The 16911-nt window shown below is 44.7% G+C and overlaps 2 protein-coding genes across 2 annotated transcripts in view; one reads left to right on the top strand and one right to left on the bottom strand.

Moving 5' to 3' along the window:
* Positions 1–8348, bottom strand: part of Cep95 (centrosomal protein 95) — a 31985-nt gene extending 23637 nt beyond the window's left edge. Inside the window, exons 1-4 of the mRNA XM_051158917.1 lie at positions 8102–8348; positions 6571–6699; positions 4133–4240; positions 271–381 (exon numbers count right to left, since the gene is read on the bottom strand). Of these exons, the coding sequence (XP_051014874.1) occupies positions 271–381; positions 4133–4240; positions 6571–6699; positions 8102–8120 (367 nt within the window). The 5' untranslated portion in view covers positions 8121–8348. The remainder of the gene's footprint in view (positions 1–270; positions 382–4132; positions 4241–6570; positions 6700–8101) is intronic.
* Positions 8349–8448: 100 nt separating this feature from the next.
* Ddx5 (DEAD-box helicase 5) lies at positions 8449–15860 on the top strand. Its single transcript, XM_051158916.1, has 14 exons — positions 8449–8465; positions 9034–9221; positions 10380–10545; positions 10960–11056; positions 11168–11301; positions 11396–11461; positions 11984–12125; positions 12210–12370; positions 12464–12636; positions 12935–13045; positions 13264–13325; positions 13413–13472; positions 14726–14950; positions 15149–15860. Exons 2-14 carry the CDS (start codon positions 9178–9180, stop codon positions 15553–15555), a joined length of 1848 nt encoding a protein of 615 aa, XP_051014873.1. The 5' UTR covers positions 8449–8465; positions 9034–9177; the 3' UTR covers positions 15556–15860.
* The last annotated feature ends 1051 nt before the right edge of the window (positions 15861–16911 follow it).

The following is a 16911-nucleotide window of genomic DNA, read 5'->3' as shown; positions in this document are numbered from 1 at the left end:
GCAGTTCTGACAGGAAATGCTGGAACAAGAGATTTCGGGTAATAATAGAACAATAAATAATTCAACTAGAAGCTTAACTTTCTGTTATTGATTGGTTGTAATTTAAAAGCCATATCCAAGTTAGCAGAGAACATAATGGGAGTGGGGGACAGTTTCTAACCACTCAGAACAGAAAGAACTGGGAACTTATCCCTCATTTAGCAGCCGTTCTGTACCAGGGATCCTGGCTCCTCAGAGGAGGAGCGTGACAGCCCTCTGCTCTTGACTTACCTTTGCTGTGCGATGTCTCACTGATGTGCTCGGTCAGGTACTCCAGCAATCCATCAAATATTTCTAGGAGATTCTTGATAGACTCCTTATCCCCCCTCACTATGTTTTCTCCTGAACACAGAAGACACAGATTTTTAAAACATTTAACAAAGAAATCAGAAAGCTGAATATATACGAATGCTGTTTAAGAATGCAGGTACAGGGCCGGGTGTGGTGGCGCACACCGTTAATCCCAGCACTCGGGAGGCAGAGGCAGGCGGGTGGCTGTGAGTTCGAGGCCAGCCTGGTCTACAAAGCGAGTCCAGGACAGCCAGGGCTACACAGAGAAACCCTGTCTCAAAAAAATATATAGGCATAAACTAACCAAGGGAAAGCCATTATAGATGTTAGAAGCATCTATCTTCTGTTTGATTATATCTGAAGAACCAAGGCGGGGAAGCCTGAATATGGCATTTGGTCACTCTCGGGCATGGTCCTTTCCTAGCTGCTGAGTAAGTGGCCCCAAGGAACGTCCTCTAGGGAGAACCCCACCAAACCAGAAAGCAGCAGGCAACTTTACAGCAGGGAATGGAGCTGGAGGCACCCGCTTCTTGAGGCTGGTCTGGGAAACGTTACAGCAAAACAAAATGAGCAACTAATGGTGCTTCCATCAGGGAGCTTGGTCCACATCTATTTACTTTATAGGCAGAGCCACATTTTTCTTTCTTTCCTTTCTTTCGTTTTTCTGAGACAGGGTATCTCTGTGTAACAGCCTTGGCTGTTCTAGATGCACTTTGTAGACCAGACTGGCCTCGCACTTACACAGATCCGCCTGCTTCTGCCTGGGATTAAAGGCATGCACTACCATGCCCAGCTCTTTTTTTCTTTATTTCAAGGCTTCTCTGTATAGTAGCTCTGGTTGTCCTGGACTCACACTGTAGACCAGGCTGGCCTGGAACTCATAGTGATCCACCTGCCTCTGCCTCCCAAGTGCCGGGATTAAAGGCGTGCGCCACCACTGCCCAGCCTTTTTTCCTCTCTTGAAACAAGATGTTAAGTATCCCAAGCTGGCTTCAAATTCCCTATGCAGTAGAGGATGACCTTAAATTCTTCATCCTCCTACACCCACCTCCCAAACGCCGGGATCCCATTCACGTATCAGCGCCCTGGCACGGAGGGTGTGAGAGCAAAGGCCCTCTTTCCTGCACGCTAGGCAAGCACTCTCCCAACTGACTGATATCTCTAGCTCCCACAAGTTAATCTTCGCAAAGTCTAGCACAACAGATAAATATTAAGCTGGAATGTTGAATAGAAGTGGGCTGGTAAAACATGTAAGCTTGATTTGTTTAATGTCATCTGAAATAGATTCTAATCAACATCGAGGCTGGATGGAGATATCTCCCTGTACTGTTTGTCCTTTGGGAAATCCTGTCATTCAAAAAAAACAGCAAAGGCCCACTTGAAATCTGGTGTTTGAGAACCTAGCCAATCTATTTTAGCCCTGACAGAGAACCAACGTAAACCAGAAATCTAGTGTTTTCCTCTGCTGCTCCTAAAGACAGTCTGATAGGCTTTTTAATTTTTAAAATAACACACCAGAAACCATGTTTTCAAATGCTGTGTTTTTCTGGCTTACAATCCATAATTGTGTCCCAAGGGCATACTCAGACTGCTTGGTTTCCAGGATGGGGCACATGATGCCAAGCCAGCAACTAGCCTGCCAGCAGACTACAGAGCTCTGTGGTGGAGAAGTGCAGTAAGAGACCTAAGTGGTAAAAGCTGCTGTGGTCAGCCTGAAGAGGTAAGCGGTCTGCAACTTTTCATGTACTGTGATATCAAGGCAGCTCTTAAACCTTTACAAACATGTGTTGACAACCTAGCTCCAGTATGCTTATAAAGCACATACCAATCTGCTCAAGGTAACCTGGACCTACAATCCTCACACTAAAGAGACTGGGATGGGGGGATTGCTGGGAGTTTGAGGCCAACCTGGGCTAACTAGTGAGCCCAGTGGTGTTACACCAGGCTACAGTTTGAGAGTCAGGCTTTTGTTGTTTTGTTTTTCAAGGCAGGGTTTCTCTGTGTAGCCTTGGCTGTCCTGGACTCTCTTTGTAGACCAGGCTGGCCTCGAACTCACAAAGATCTGCCTGCCTGGGATTAAAAGCGTGTGCCACCACACCTGGCTTAAGAGTTGGGCTTTTAAAAAACAAAAACGGACGCCTTTAATCCCAGTACTCTTGAGAGGCTGAGGCAGGCAGACAGATGTGAGTTTGAGGCCAGCCAAGGCTACACAGAGAAACTCTGTCTCAAAAGAAAACAAACAAAAACCAAACAGGAAAGGATGTGGTGACATAGAACCTTACTCTCAGCACTAAGGACGCAATTGGATCTTTGTGGGTTCTAGGCCAGCCAAGGCTACACAGTGAGACGCTGTCTTAAAACAAACCAACCAGCCAGTGACTTTCCCTGCTCAGATGATAAAGTAATTCTACTGAGGTGAGAGAACAAGGAAACTCCAAAATCATTCCTCTAAACGGATCAATGCCATTTACTCATCTAGAACTGAGTTAAAAAATAACAGTGCAAGGTTCTTGGCAGGTCATTAAGAATTATCAATGACCTGTCTTAACACTTAATCCTTGGGTGGTGGTGGCACACTCCTTTGAGCCCAGCATTTGGGAGCTGAGGCAGGTAGATCTCTGTGAGTTTGAGGCCAGCCTGGTCTACATTGCGAGTTCCAGGACAGCCAGAACTATGTAAAGACCCTATCTCGAAAAAACAAACAAAACAAACAAACAAACAAACCAATTTACCTCCTTGAAATGAATAAATCAACAGTATAAGCCTCTCTGTGATTAAAAAAACTTTGAAGTTTCTAAGATTCTCATTGCTCATTAGCTTGAACTCATTTACTAGAATTCGTAATTCTCAGTCTGCAACATGTGCTGTTTTGTTTTGAATGCAACACACTGTATCCTATATTATTCTGGGAAAAGTGTAAGAAACAGTTTACAAGAAATTGTATCTGTGTCTGTGTGTGGTGCGAGAGTGAGTCCAGGCCTCCTGCATGCTAGGGAAGCTCTCTACCAATTAAACTACGTCCCCAAATGTTTTAAATAGATAACACAGTTCAAAATTCAAAACCTCGGGGCTGGAGAGATGGCTCAATGGTTAAACTCACTGACTACTCTTCCAGAAGACCTGGGTTCAATCCCAGCACCCACATGGAAGCTCACAATTGTCTGTAACTCCAGTTCCAAGAAGACCCAACACCCTCTACATGCCGGCAAAATGTCCATACGTCTGAAATAAAAATCTCAAAAAAATCTTTTAGGTCTTAAAATTGCTCAGAGAAAATCCTTGTCCCCTTTTCAGTATCCGTGACAGTCTCCCTTGATGCCATCAGAGTAGCATACTCCTTACATGCGGTCAAGCACACAGATTCTCTCTGCACCTCTGTTCCAACAAGCTGCAGCACATGCTGTGCATTATCATAGAAAGACAAGCAGGGAACACTGGAGAATGTTCTCTGTGATGCAAGGACTGTACATGAAGCGTGTCCTCAGTCACTGCTGACAGTGCGCCGCAGTGTACGGTGCCATTGTGATGCAGGCAGCCCCTAACTGTGGACACTTAGGCGTTTCTTTTAGCTACAGCAACTATGCAGCACGGTGTGCTTTAGAAGAACAAGCATGGTGGTACTCACCTTCAACATCCCTAGAGCCAACGTTCAGTTTCCAGGGCTCTCATGGTTGCCTAAGTACACGCTGATTTGTTGCAGCTCGGTCGTACAGTTTTCCTGTTTGGACTTGGTTAAGCAACAGCTAAGATTCTAACATTTAATTACAATAGGTAATTACCTGATGGGTAAGTGTATACTGACCTGTTATGTGAGACAGGCTGACCTGGAGGTAATCCAAAGCTAGTGAATCAATGACTGCTTGTACATTGTGGGCATCATCTTCTTGAGTGCTGGGGGTAACTATGAGGTCTGCGGGGGAGAGGGAACATCATAGCATGTTAGAGCTTTGAGGGGCCAGGTTTTAAAACACATAAATATATATTTACTTATATTTGTCATATACGATCGCCTGTGACTAAGCTTCTGAGTAAACGTCACTGCTACAAAAGCAGCTCAGACCAAAAAAAAAAAAAAAAAAAAAAAATTATAGAGCCTAAATTCTATGCACAGCATCTGTATTGGTTGACTATTGATTTAAACTTGTTTTTAAATACTTCATATATACTGGTGGAAAATGCTTCACCCAGTGTATGAGTATATTCTATGGAAGCACCACGTAAAGGAACAAACTATTTAGTCTAATTACAAAACAAGGCTGGGGATGAGGACAGGTCTACAGCCGCAGCACTGGAGAGGCTGTGGCAGTGTTATGAGCTTGCAACTGTACTGCTCTATAGAACAAGACCTGTCTCAAAAACACAATTAACAAACAAAAAGATACTTAATTCCCTAACTATGGGTTTCTTGTCAAAGTAAAGCAAAAATTAAGCCCCAAATCAACCAGACGCTGTGGCAGCTGCCTTGAATTCCGGCACTCGGGAGGCAGAATACGGCCTGCGCTGCAGAGCAAGTTCTAGGCCACCTGAAGCTACAGGGTGATACTGTCTCAGAAAACAAAACCAGAGCACCAAACCACAGCATGTGCTCAAGTAGGCCTCTTATATGCCCTGCTACAAGCGTCTACTGGGAATACCTGGCATAAAAGCTAACGCACAGATGAGAGCATGGAAAGATCTTAATAGCAAACCAAGTGTTTCCTGTGGTTTTGAAGGTAAGCCCAGGAGGCAGGTGTCGTGGTGCACGCCTTTGATCCTAGCATTAGGGAGGCAGAGGCAGGTGCGCCTCTGAATTCAAGAACAGCCTAGTCTGGGCTGGGGATTTAGCTCAGCGGTGGAGTGCTTGCCTAGCAAGCGCAAGGCCCTGGGTTCGGTCCTCAGCTCTGGAAAACAAGAAACAAAAAACAAAAACCCAAAACAAACGAACAAAAAGAACAGCTTGGTCTACAGAGCCAGAGCTACATAGTGAGACCCTGTCTTGAAACAAAAACAACAAAAAGATGAAGCCTAGACAGTTGAAAAGAATACCAACTACCACAACTATAAGTCATGCCATCCATCCTTCTAGAAAATGTGGAGGACACTCATTCAAGTTAACAGTGGGGACAGCAAGAGGACACTAATTTTATTGCTAGGCTGGAGAGATGGCCCAGTGGTTAAGAGCACTGTTTCCTCTTCTAGAGGTCCTGAGTTCAATTTCCAGCAACCACATGATGGCTCACAACCATCTATGCCCTTTTCTGGCACGCAGGTGTACATAGAGATAGAACGCTCATATATATAACATAAAAATAAATCTAAAAAGCATATTGCAATGCGTGTTTATCAATTAGAGACAAGGAAGCAGTAAGGAATCTAAGGAAAGTGGGTCTGCAATATTTAATGGAGGACACACACAAATGATTTGGCACCTAAAAGAAAATAAACAGTCATATTTATTGGCTGTCTTCTTTATTTCTATTTTTGGTTTTTCGAGAGACAGAGTTTTACTGTGGTAGCCCTGGCTGTCCCAGAAAGCTGATCCGTAGATCAGGCTGGCCTCCAACCCACAGACATCAACCTCCCTCTGCCTCCCCAACGCTGGGATTAAAGGTGTGTGCCACCACTGCTCCGATTAGCTGACTTCTTTTTTTTTTTTTTTTTTTTTTTTGGCTTTTTCGAGACAGGGTTTCTCTGTGTAGCCTTGGCCATCCTGGACTCACTTTGTAGACCAGGCTGGCCTCGAACTCACAGCAATCCGCCTGCCTCTGCCTCCTGAGTGCTGGGATTAAAGGCGTGCACCACCACGCCCGGCTGGCTGACTTCTTAGTAAATTAGGGTAACCAAGTACAAATAGCATTTTTCTTTTTTCTTTTGGAAACAGGGTCTGTACCTCTAGAACTCACTATGTACACCAACCTGGCCAGCACACCCCACTGTAATGTTATCTGTAACCAGTAGTAAGAAAGACCCAACAAATTTCCAAGACCCACTCAAATTTAGAACCTTGGTGGTAATTACAGAAATGATTTTAAACGCATGAATAAATTTTATGAGATTGAATTAGGTGGAGATTAACTCAAATAAGTGCCAAACTATTTAATCATGGCTATCATTATGGGTGTGGTGCATAAGGTACTCATTAAAGTGACTTGTGCCATATTTGGATAGAAATTAGATGTTGAAAGGGAAACAAAATATCTGTCAGAGAAAAACTGTTACCTAAGACATAAAGAAAATTATTCTCACTTTTTAGTACTTTACCTGGTACCTTTTCTCCCAAAATGGATTGATAAAGTGCAATAAAAACATTAGCATCACAGTCTCCAAGTTCATGTATCCTCAGGTGTATGTGACATTTAAAAAGAAGGTTATTGGCAATTGTTACCCATTCTGTTGGGGAAGAAGTGGGGGAAATCAGTGTTCAGTAACAGTAGGAAACGTCATATGTACATTTAAAAATCATTGCTGCACAAGAAAAAACATTGAAAACTGCAGAAGATTAGGACTTTGCCATGAAATTTCAAAGACTCAATCAGACAAAAGTTTTCAAAAGATAGATTTGACTTCTTGGGAAGATTTCCAGTGCTAGCTCCTATGTAGTCAAAACTGTTGTGACAATCCAACTTTTATTCTTGCAACCTAAAATCCTATTTCCCAGTATTTTTATAATACTTACATGGGTTACAATAAATTTATAGGTAATCGGGTATGTCATAAGATGGTTCTAAATGATGGCCTAAGGTTGCTAGAAACTAGCGGAGGCGCCTCCAAATTCCCAATTGTATTAGACATGTTTTTAGCCAATTAGCTTGTGTAAGTTCAGATCTCTCGGGGCCCAAACAAGTGATTAATTCAGACTGTTAGGAACCTGAATGACAACACCAAGACTGATGCATTTATTAGTTTTCTTTATTATATGTGTTGTAAAAGGTAAACATGGGGAAAAGTGCATTGCTAACACCTTAGTTGCCACACTAACGACATTACTCAAGTTCCCGTTTTTTGTTTTGTTTGGTTTTTGTTTGTTTGTTGGTTTTGTTTTTTAGCTCTTGCCCTCCCCTAAATAGCTCAGGACCAAGGTTAAGGGTTTCAGCAATAATTATGAAAGCCTGAAACAGTTGCATCCTGAAATGACTGGGACTTAAAAAGCACTTTAGAATTGGACACATCTCCAGTATAAGATGGACACATGTTCTGGAGACAATAGTCTGAATGGGCCATGTCCATTATGCGCCCCTCCCGATGCCCATTTCTCACAGCTGACCAAGCCTTGACAACCATTTTGTATGCTGTACTGGAGAGGAGGAAAGCGTCCGAGACAACCAAATCAATTGGCTTTCCAAAGGCAGTACTAGACAAAGCCGGTTACTCTGGAGGGCATCAAAAGATCTTATGAGTGCTACGCCTCAAAAAAAGAAAAGAAAAAAGAAATTCAATACAAAGATAGGTTCCGCCTTGGTCTCAACAAAGGAAGGGGACTGAGAGACAGTCTGTGGCTAGATAGCCCACAGAAATTCAGGTCCGAGCAGGATCCTGACTGCTCTGTGAAGACAGGCTGCGGGCGTCGCAGCCTCGCCAGAGAGCCCCCGTCACATCCCAAGCCTCTGTTCCACGCCTAGGAAACCCAAGAGGTCTCGAGGCTGAGACCCCAAATTCAGAGACCGCCCCCTGCGGACTGCAACTAGTGCCCGACAGTCACGAGCCTCTCCGCAGCCCAGACACGGTTCAGATCAGCCCGAGGCATGCTGGATTGCTGCAGTAGAAAACACTAGGGCTCCAGGCCGAGACTCACCAGCCTCTGAGCTGGCCATACTGCCGAGAGAGGTCGCGGCCGGACTCCGAGACGAGAGCGCGGGCGACGGTGTCCTGGAAGGGCCGAACCCGGTAGAGCCCAAGCGGGTAGGAGGGGGTAGGAACCAGTGAGCGGGGAAGGAGGGGTGGAAAAGGGAGGGACGTTAAAACGGCTTCTCGCCGCTGATTGGTCATCAGAGAGGTACTTCCTCTCGCAGCACGCGCTCGGACGGCAGTTTGCGGGCTCCAGAGACCATTCCCCGCGGGCAAGGTCCCGCTTAAGGGTTCTCAGATCGGCGGGCCAGGCAGCCAGGTCACCCAGCAGCCCGGCCGATCTCCCCGGGGGCATTGGGGCCGCGCTTCCGGTGAGTTTGTGGCGGTGTATTCCTCCGCCAGCGCCGGGGCGAGGAAGTAGTGCCCCGTAAAAATCACGTGACGACGCCAGGCTCCGCCTCCCCGTCTTCTTTGGTCATGGGCGTTGGGGAGTCGGTGGAGACGTAAACATCTTTGGAGCAGAGCGGAGGCAGTGAGATTGTTAGCTGGTGCTGGCCATTTTGATAACCGGCTGGCCCCGGGGAAGCAGTTTGACGTGTAGGAAGACGGAGAAGGCGGCGTAGTCAGAGAGGGTGTGGGGCGAGGCATTGTGGTCGCGCAATCGTGAGGGGGTGGGGGTGGGGGAAATAAACGGGCGCCTGTGGGGAGGGAGCGCCCGCGGTGGGGGGGGGGGGGGGAGAGGGGAGGGGCGGTAACATGGCGGACTCCGGAACGCCAGCGGGCGTTGAGGCCTCCCAGCCAGGGGGGTGGGGGCGGGGCGATTAGGTCATAGAGCGGCTCCCAGCAGCCTTTGCGGCGAGGAGGCGGTCCGGAGTATAAAACCGGCTGCCGGGACGCAGCCGGCACCTCATTCATTTCCATCGGTCTTCGGGTTTGCAGCTCCGGCCCTCGTCACCGCCGGCCCTCCGCCCGGTGACGCCCCCGCAAAAGGCTTCGCCGTCGCCGAGGCCTCCTTCTCAGCGACCCGTCGCGGCAGGATTCTCCTTCACTGGGTTCCTCCCGCTCACCGCAACCATTGACGCCATGTCGAGTTACTCTAGTGACCGGGACCGCGGCCGGGATCGAGGGTGAGAGTGGCCGGGGACCTGTCAGGGCCGGCGGGTGGGGGGGGGATGGGGTGGGAGGGCACCGCGGCGGGAGCTCGGCTTCCCAACTGACCCTCAGGGTTTTCTGGAAGGAGGCCTGGCGTTCTTGTCATGTCCGGTCAAAAGCCGTTAGAGGCGACGCTGGTGGGGATTGGCCCCAGCCTTGCTTTTTGTTGGGGAGGACTGGGGCCCGTGGCGGCCCCGAGGACCTCGGAGCTGTCGTTGGGAATTTGGAGGAGTGGTTGGGGGGGGCACCGCCGCGCCTTTGAGGCGGCCCGAGGCGTTGTTCGTGCAGCCTTCCGACGGGTGTTTTTCAGGGGTCCTCGGTCCTCCCGGGGAGTAGAAGGGGCGCTTTCGAGGCCATCCGTGCCAGGGAGGGTGGCTTAACGCCGGCGGATTCAGCCATGTGGCTGAGCCGCGGCCACAAAATGCCGGCCTCGGACATGGCGGCGGCGCCTTTGTTACCCCGCCCGGCGGAGGAGCTCAAAATGGCAGCGGCGAGAAAATGTGGCGCAGAGAGAAATGCGAGACAAAGAAGGAAGCGCCGCCCCAGCGGGAACGCCGCCCGGGCCGGGACTCCTCCCCCGGTTGTCGCCGGCTCCTCCTCTTTTTTTCCCTCGCGTTATATAATTTTGCTACCTTGATTTGCAGCGCTTCCGCGGTTCGCGGCTTTGCCCTAAGCCCGGCTTGCTGGCGGATGCTCCCCGTTCTGCCTTGGCCGAGGCAGCCTTCTGGTTCGGCTGTTCACATTGCCTGCCCGCTTCCGTTGTGCTTTAGGATCGAGTCCTTTTGATAAAAACAGTGGCAAAAATAACCTTGCTAAGCTCCTCCCCTGATTGCCTGGCTCCTAGGCACTAATTCCTAAGCTCTGTGGGGAGAGTATGTAGAGCCGCGAGCTGTTGTCCTTGTAATTTGAACTTAAGACATTTGGGCAGGTTTCGACCTGATAAATTCTTGCTGTTTATTTGGCCTCGATAGATGTGTTTGGGACTACTGAAAACCGTTGTGGCTGTCGAGAGAATGACAATTGGGAAGGATTCCAGAAGTATGCTTTGGCTTGCAGCAAAAGGCAATAAAATATTGGTGCAAACCTCTTTGTAGAAGTATACAATGTGGCTAACTTTATATTTATTTTTGTAGATTTGGTGCACCTCGGTTTGGAGGGAGTAGAACAGGACCCCTCTCTGGAAAGAAGTTTGGAAATCCTGGGGAGAAACTAGTTAAAAAGAAGTGGAATCTTGATGAGCTGCCCAAATTTGAGAAGAATTTTTATCAGGAACACCCAGATTTGGCAAGGCGCACCGCAGTAAGTAATTTGATGTGGCTTTGTTAGGCTATAACTTGGTAACAGCTTCTGGTCAACTGGATGGAAAAATGACAGGTTTCATTTGCCTTGCAAATGACTGGATTTGGGGTGTTACTTGTGAGACTCCCAAAGCTTCCCATTAAATTTTTCTGTAAAAATTGTGCATTGGTCAGGTGTGAGGGCACTGGCCTTTAATCCTTTCACTGAAGAAACAGGCCTATCAGCCTATTTAGGCCATATAGTGAGGTGTGTGTCTGTGGTGGTTTTTTGTTTTGTTTTTTTAAGGGTAGTAGTTTTTATTGCTAAGTATGGTTTCCATTTATGGGGCCGGGATTTATTTTTAAATTGTTACTAAGCTATGGGCTTGTCAGTACAGTTGGCAGATGTTTGAAACTGAGATCATTTGTTTTTCAGCAAGAGGTAGATACATACAGAAGAAGCAAGGAAATTACAGTTAGAGGTCACAACTGTCCAAAACCTGTTCTGAATTTTTATGAAGCAAACTTCCCTGGTAAGGACTAATTTTTATCTTCATCCCTTTCATGTGATGCCCTTTTTTGCCTGTGAGTTTTTTTGGTGGGTTTTTGGTTTTGTTTTGCTAACATAGTTTTGTTGGTTCCAGCAAATGTCATGGATGTGATTGCAAGGCAGAACTTCACTGAACCCACTGCTATTCAAGCTCAGGGCTGGCCAGTTGCTCTGAGTGGACTGGATATGGTTGGAGTAGCTCAGACTGGATCTGGGAAAACATTATCTGTAAGTTTAGGGAAACTTGGTAAATTCTGAGAGGTGACCTATAGATTTTAAAACATTTTGATATAATTTCTATTGTTTTTACTCTTCCCAATAGTATTTGCTGCCTGCCATTGTCCACATAAACCATCAGCCATTCCTAGAGAGAGGTGATGGACCTATTGTAAGTATATATTAAACATTTTGGCCAGTATACTAGGTATTTGTAGACTGCATAATCTCACCTGATTTGCTAGAACACCTTTGTTTTATTATATAGCTCTGAAGAATGGGACTGCCAGCACAAACTAGCAATTTAAAACTAGTATCAAGGACACCAAGTAGTAGATGCTGGTCATTAAGCCTGATGACTTAAGTTCTCATAATCCACAAGTAGGAGAGAGCCTTCTTCCTAAAGTTGTCCTCCGGTTTCTCTAATGGCTTTCACACACACACAAAGTAAATGTAAAAGCATTTTCTTAAACCAGTGTTTCTTTATCCTGAGCATAGTGGTCCATGCTTGTAATCCCAGTGCTTTGGGAGACAAACTTGAGGATCCAGAAGCTGGAGGCCAATTTCAATGATGGGAAGCTTTTCAATAAATAAATAATCTTGGGCCCATCTAAATTGAACTGCCACGTACACACACAGACATGGCATCCTAATACACTGGCTTATACTAAAAGCTGGTTTTTTTTTTCCTTAGTGCTTGGTGCTGGCACCAACTCGAGAACTGGCACAGCAGGTGCAGCAGGTCGCTGCTGAATACTGTAGAGCTTGCCGCTTGAAGTCCACTTGCATCTATGGTGGTGCTCCCAAGGGACCACAGATTCGTGATTTGGAAAGAGGTATATGACCATAAAGGGGCTTTTTGTCACTGATGTGAACAAAGGTTTTATATATTATAGTTACCTTTACTCATTTAATTAAAGGTGTGGAAATCTGTATTGCAACACCTGGAAGGCTGATTGACTTTTTAGAGTGTGGGAAAACCAATCTGAGAAGAACAACTTACCTTGTCCTTGATGAGGCTGACAGGATGCTGGATATGGGATTTGAACCCCAAATAAGGAAAATTGTGGATCAGATAAGAGTAAGTGTCCTATAAGATCTTCTGGAGAAAAAAAAATCAGTTCTAAGTTTATTCCTAGGGTTGAAGTCTAATTTATTTCCTTAAATTCTTTAGCCTGATAGGCAAACCCTAATGTGGAGTGCAACTTGGCCAAAAGAAGTAAGACAGCTTGCTGAAGATTTCCTGAAAGACTACATTCATATCAATATCGGTGCACTAGAACTGAGTGCAAACCATAACATTCTTCAGATTGTGGATGTATGTCATGACGTAGAAAAGGATGAAAAGTAAGTTTAACAAGTTTGCAAAAATCTTGCTTATACAATAGGATAATCCAGTAAAGTTATATGCGATACATTCTTTTAAAAGTCAGTTTGTTGGGCTTATAGCTTGGTGGTATAGACCTCTTAGCTGGCTAGAATGGACCAGTAAGCCCTATGAGTTTGAACCTAGCCACTGCACAATCATGTACACAAAGTGGTACACTAATCTTTACGAGGAAATTTGTGTTCTTCAGGTGTTCTGCTTGTGTTGTGTCACTTAGTGGGTTTTGGCTTTTAAGATTTTTTTTTTCTTCATCTTTAGACTTATTCGTCTAATGGAAGAGATCATGAGTGAGAAGGAGAATAAAACCATTGTTTTTGTTGAAACCAAAAGAAGATGTGATGAACTTACCAGAAAAATGAGGAGAGATGGGTATGTGATTTCCTGCGTCAAAGCAGAAGCATGGAGTTGTTGGGATTGCGTGCTGTAGCATAGGTATAATTACATGAATTATTTCCAGTGGCAGGGTAGTGGTAACAGCTCAGTGGGGAGAGCACATGACAGATGATGTGCTGTGGGGGTAAATATTGGTAGCTTCTTGACTAGGGTTTTAAATGTGAGCGCACTGATAATTATATTTGTTAATACAGGTGGCCTGCCATGGGCATCCATGGTGACAAGAGTCAGCAGGAACGTGACTGGGTTCTAAATGGTATGTATTTCAAGTAAGAAGTAATTTATTTGTAACTTGATAACATAATTTGCTTAGATTAATAATCATTTATGTGTGTCTTTGTAGAATTCAAACATGGAAAAGCTCCTATTCTGATTGCTACCGATGTGGCCTCCAGAGGGCTAGGTTAGTACAAACTCGAATTCATGGCTTGGTTTCCCAGAAGATCTCCATGTAGTTTTTTTTAAAGAAAGTTTCTTGCTTTCTTTAACCTCTGCATTTTTCTAAGTTTTTTTTTTCACATAAAGGTGCAGTCTTTGTGGCAAGGCCTAGGCATGACAATCGGAGGACTCGAGGGGGATGGAGGACTAGTGATCGGCTGGCTGCTTCCAGTCGATTAGAGAGGTGAAAAGCTGAAAGTGTGCCAGTAATCTTCAAAGGGCAGAACATACCGTCTCTGCCCCATAAACTGTTCTCTCCGGGGGAAAAAAATGGAAGTTACCTCACAGTTCACTGCCGTGGTATTTCATCTGTCCCATGCTTTGCATGATTGCCATGGTACAGCATTGTCTCAAACTGTTCACTGTGATCTGTGGGTCTTTGAGTTTCAGTGAGTTTGCTGAAATGTCGAAGAAATATTTCCAAACTTCAATGTTCAATGAAATTTTTGTTCAAGTTTGAAATGGAGAGAGCAGCTTTAAAAGGTACTAAGCCTTTTACAAATTGGTGAGTACTGGCACATGAGACCTAGAGCAGGACCAACTTCTCACACATAGTCAGTGGGAAAAGAAAGTGCCTTGAAAGTTCCTCCCTCACCTACACAGTAGTCGTCATGTCGAGACCTGCCAGAGAGAGACACATTCTCAAGTGAATCCTGGCTTCTTGGAAGTGCTTGCCTAGACGAGACACAGTGCATTAAAACAACTTTTGGGGGACAGGTATGTTTTTCTTGCAGCTGCAGTTGTAAGGTCTTGGCAAGACAAGCAGTGTGGCCAGAATTTTGAACTTCTGATGAGCGTAATGCAAAGGACCTTTCATTTTTGCTTAAAGGTCCTCAAAAATGAGCACATGAAGAGGTTGCTGTGAAACTTTTAAGTGGCCCTACTGCGCAGAAGCATTCAGATGTCACTTGATGATCTGTAAGGGGACTTTGCTAATTTGGGAATGTGCTAAGGAGAATACACATTCCCTTGATAGGCTGTCAGTGGGCGGGTGCTAACTTAAGACAGCTGACATGTGCTTTTTTTGTTTTTTTCCTGCCCCGCCCTCTTTCTACCTCAATGGTATTCCTACAGGAAATGGATAACCATTTTAACTGTATTTTTTGCAGCCCGTACCTTCTTGGGAATACAATTGTCTAACTTTTTATTTTTGGTCTGGCTGTTGTGGTGTGCAAAACTCCGTACATTGCTATTTTGCCACACTGCAACACCTTACAGATGTGGAAGATGTGAAATTTGTCATCAATTATGACTACCCTAACTCCTCAGAGGATTATATTCATCGAATTGGAAGAACTGCCCGCAGTACCAAAACAGGCACAGCATACACTTTCTTTACTCCTAATAACATAAAGCAAGTGAGCGACCTTATCTCTGTACTTCGGGAAGCTAATCAAGCAATTAATCCCAAGTTGCTTCAGTTGGTCGAAGACAGAGGTTCAGGTAAGAACTTTCCATGAGAGATTGGTTACAGGTAGTTGGGGGTTACCTTATTGTCTACAAAGTCCATTTTAAAGTTTTACTTTGAAACATAAAAGAAATCTAAAAACACTGCCCAGTCTGAATAGAGTTGCCTAACTCCTGTGTTAGCACATTATGCCATAGATAAAATTGATCAATTTCCACTTACTTTCTTGACAGGTCGTTCCAGGGGTAGAGGAGGCATGAAGGATGATCGTCGTGACAGATACTCTGCGGGCAAAAGGGGTGGATTTAATACCTTTAGAGACAGGGAAAACTATGACAGAGGTTACTCTAGTCTGCTTAAGAGAGATTTTGGGGCTAAAACTCAGAATGGTGTTTACAGTGCTGCAAATTACACCAATGGGAGCTTTGGAAGTAATTTTGTATCTGCTGGTATACAGACCAGTTTTAGGACTGGTAATCCAACAGGGACTTACCAGAACGGTTACGATAGCACTCAGCAATATGGAAGTAATGTCGCAAATATGCACAATGGTATGAACCAACAGGCATATGCATATCCTGCTACCGCAGCTGCTGCGCCTATGATTGGCTATCCAATGCCAACAGGGTATTCTCAATAAGACTTTAGAAGTATATGTAAATGTCTGTTTTTCATAATTGCTCTTTATATTGTGTGTTATCAGACAAGATAGTTATTTAAGAAACATGGGAAATGCAGAAATGACTGCAGTGCAGCAGTAATTATGGTGCACTTTTTTCGCTATTTAAGTTGGATATTTCTCTACATTCCTGAAACAATTTTTAGGTTTTTTTTGTACTAGAAAATGCAGGCAGTGTTTTCACAAAAAGTAACTGTACAGTGATTTCAAATACAATAAATGAAGGCAATGCATGGCCTTCCAATAAAAGATATTTGAAGACTGAATTAAGTGGAAATTGTACTTTATTTTACATATATAATGTCATGTAAACTTGGCTTAGATAGTATGTTTTTGGGGGGATTTTTGTTTTGGTGTTTATTTTTACACAAAAACTAAAGTTGACTACTTCCCACTCCTTGATTTAGGACTGGAAGGAAGAAGGCCCTTAAGATAGATGATCTATTCATACGGGAAGAATTTAGAGACAGTGGATTTTGTAATTCTAGATAAGTTGCATAAAAGCTTTGTCAGTTTTCAGCATCAGGGAAGTAGTAAGTCATTTAATAGCCCGTTTTTCCTTAAGAATGAGAACTACAGGACAAGAACTATATATTAAAGGATAATATGGTGACTTTTTTTGCAGAACGGTTTGATATGCTTTGGTTTTTCAAAATTTTATTCCAGCTCTTGGCTGTATTGTCAACCGCCAAAATGCACAAAGCTGGAAAGATCGTTAGCCTAGAAGCTGTGCCCTGTTTCCTCGGTGCACATTATATTGTAGGTTCTCTTCTCACCACCTTGCCGAAGTGTTTACAGCTGCACTGAGAGTCACATGTCTCCACCTTATTTCCGGTGGTTTTAGAGCTCATCAAACTATAGGCTAGTCAGTACTCCACAAGACAGAAAGCCTCAAAAGCAACCATTAGGCAACGTAACCAAAAACAGTAGTGCTCATTGCTACAGGTTAAGTTCAACATGGGCTTACTGCTAAAAGATGAAGGGGATAGATAGCTTTAGCGTTTAAGTGTGGTTACCAACAGCTTTATTTCAGAATGACCTGAAGTAGGTCTAAATGTCTTCCCAGAAAATGGTGTGTCTTACCCAGGACAAAAGTCTTAAAGGAGTTTCATTTAACTTTTGGTTTTTAAAGCAGGCTTTGATGTTAATGCCTTATTTATAAGATGTAAAACAAATTAGGGTGTGCTGGGGGTGGGAGCTGGGATTAACAGGGAGTGTTTTCCAGGGCTGATGAGATGTTGAAAACTGGTTCATCCTCTGCCCTGAGTGGTTTTCAATGGCATGGCTAGTCAAATTCATTATTTTTAATTATAGGGG

The sequence above is a fragment of the Acomys russatus genome, chromosome 16 (genome assembly GCF_903995435.1).
Source record: "Acomys russatus chromosome 16, mAcoRus1.1, whole genome shotgun sequence".
In the NCBI taxonomy this organism is placed as follows: domain Eukaryota; kingdom Metazoa; phylum Chordata; class Mammalia; order Rodentia; family Muridae; genus Acomys; species Acomys russatus.
This window is presented reverse-complemented; position numbering and strand designations above follow the sequence as displayed.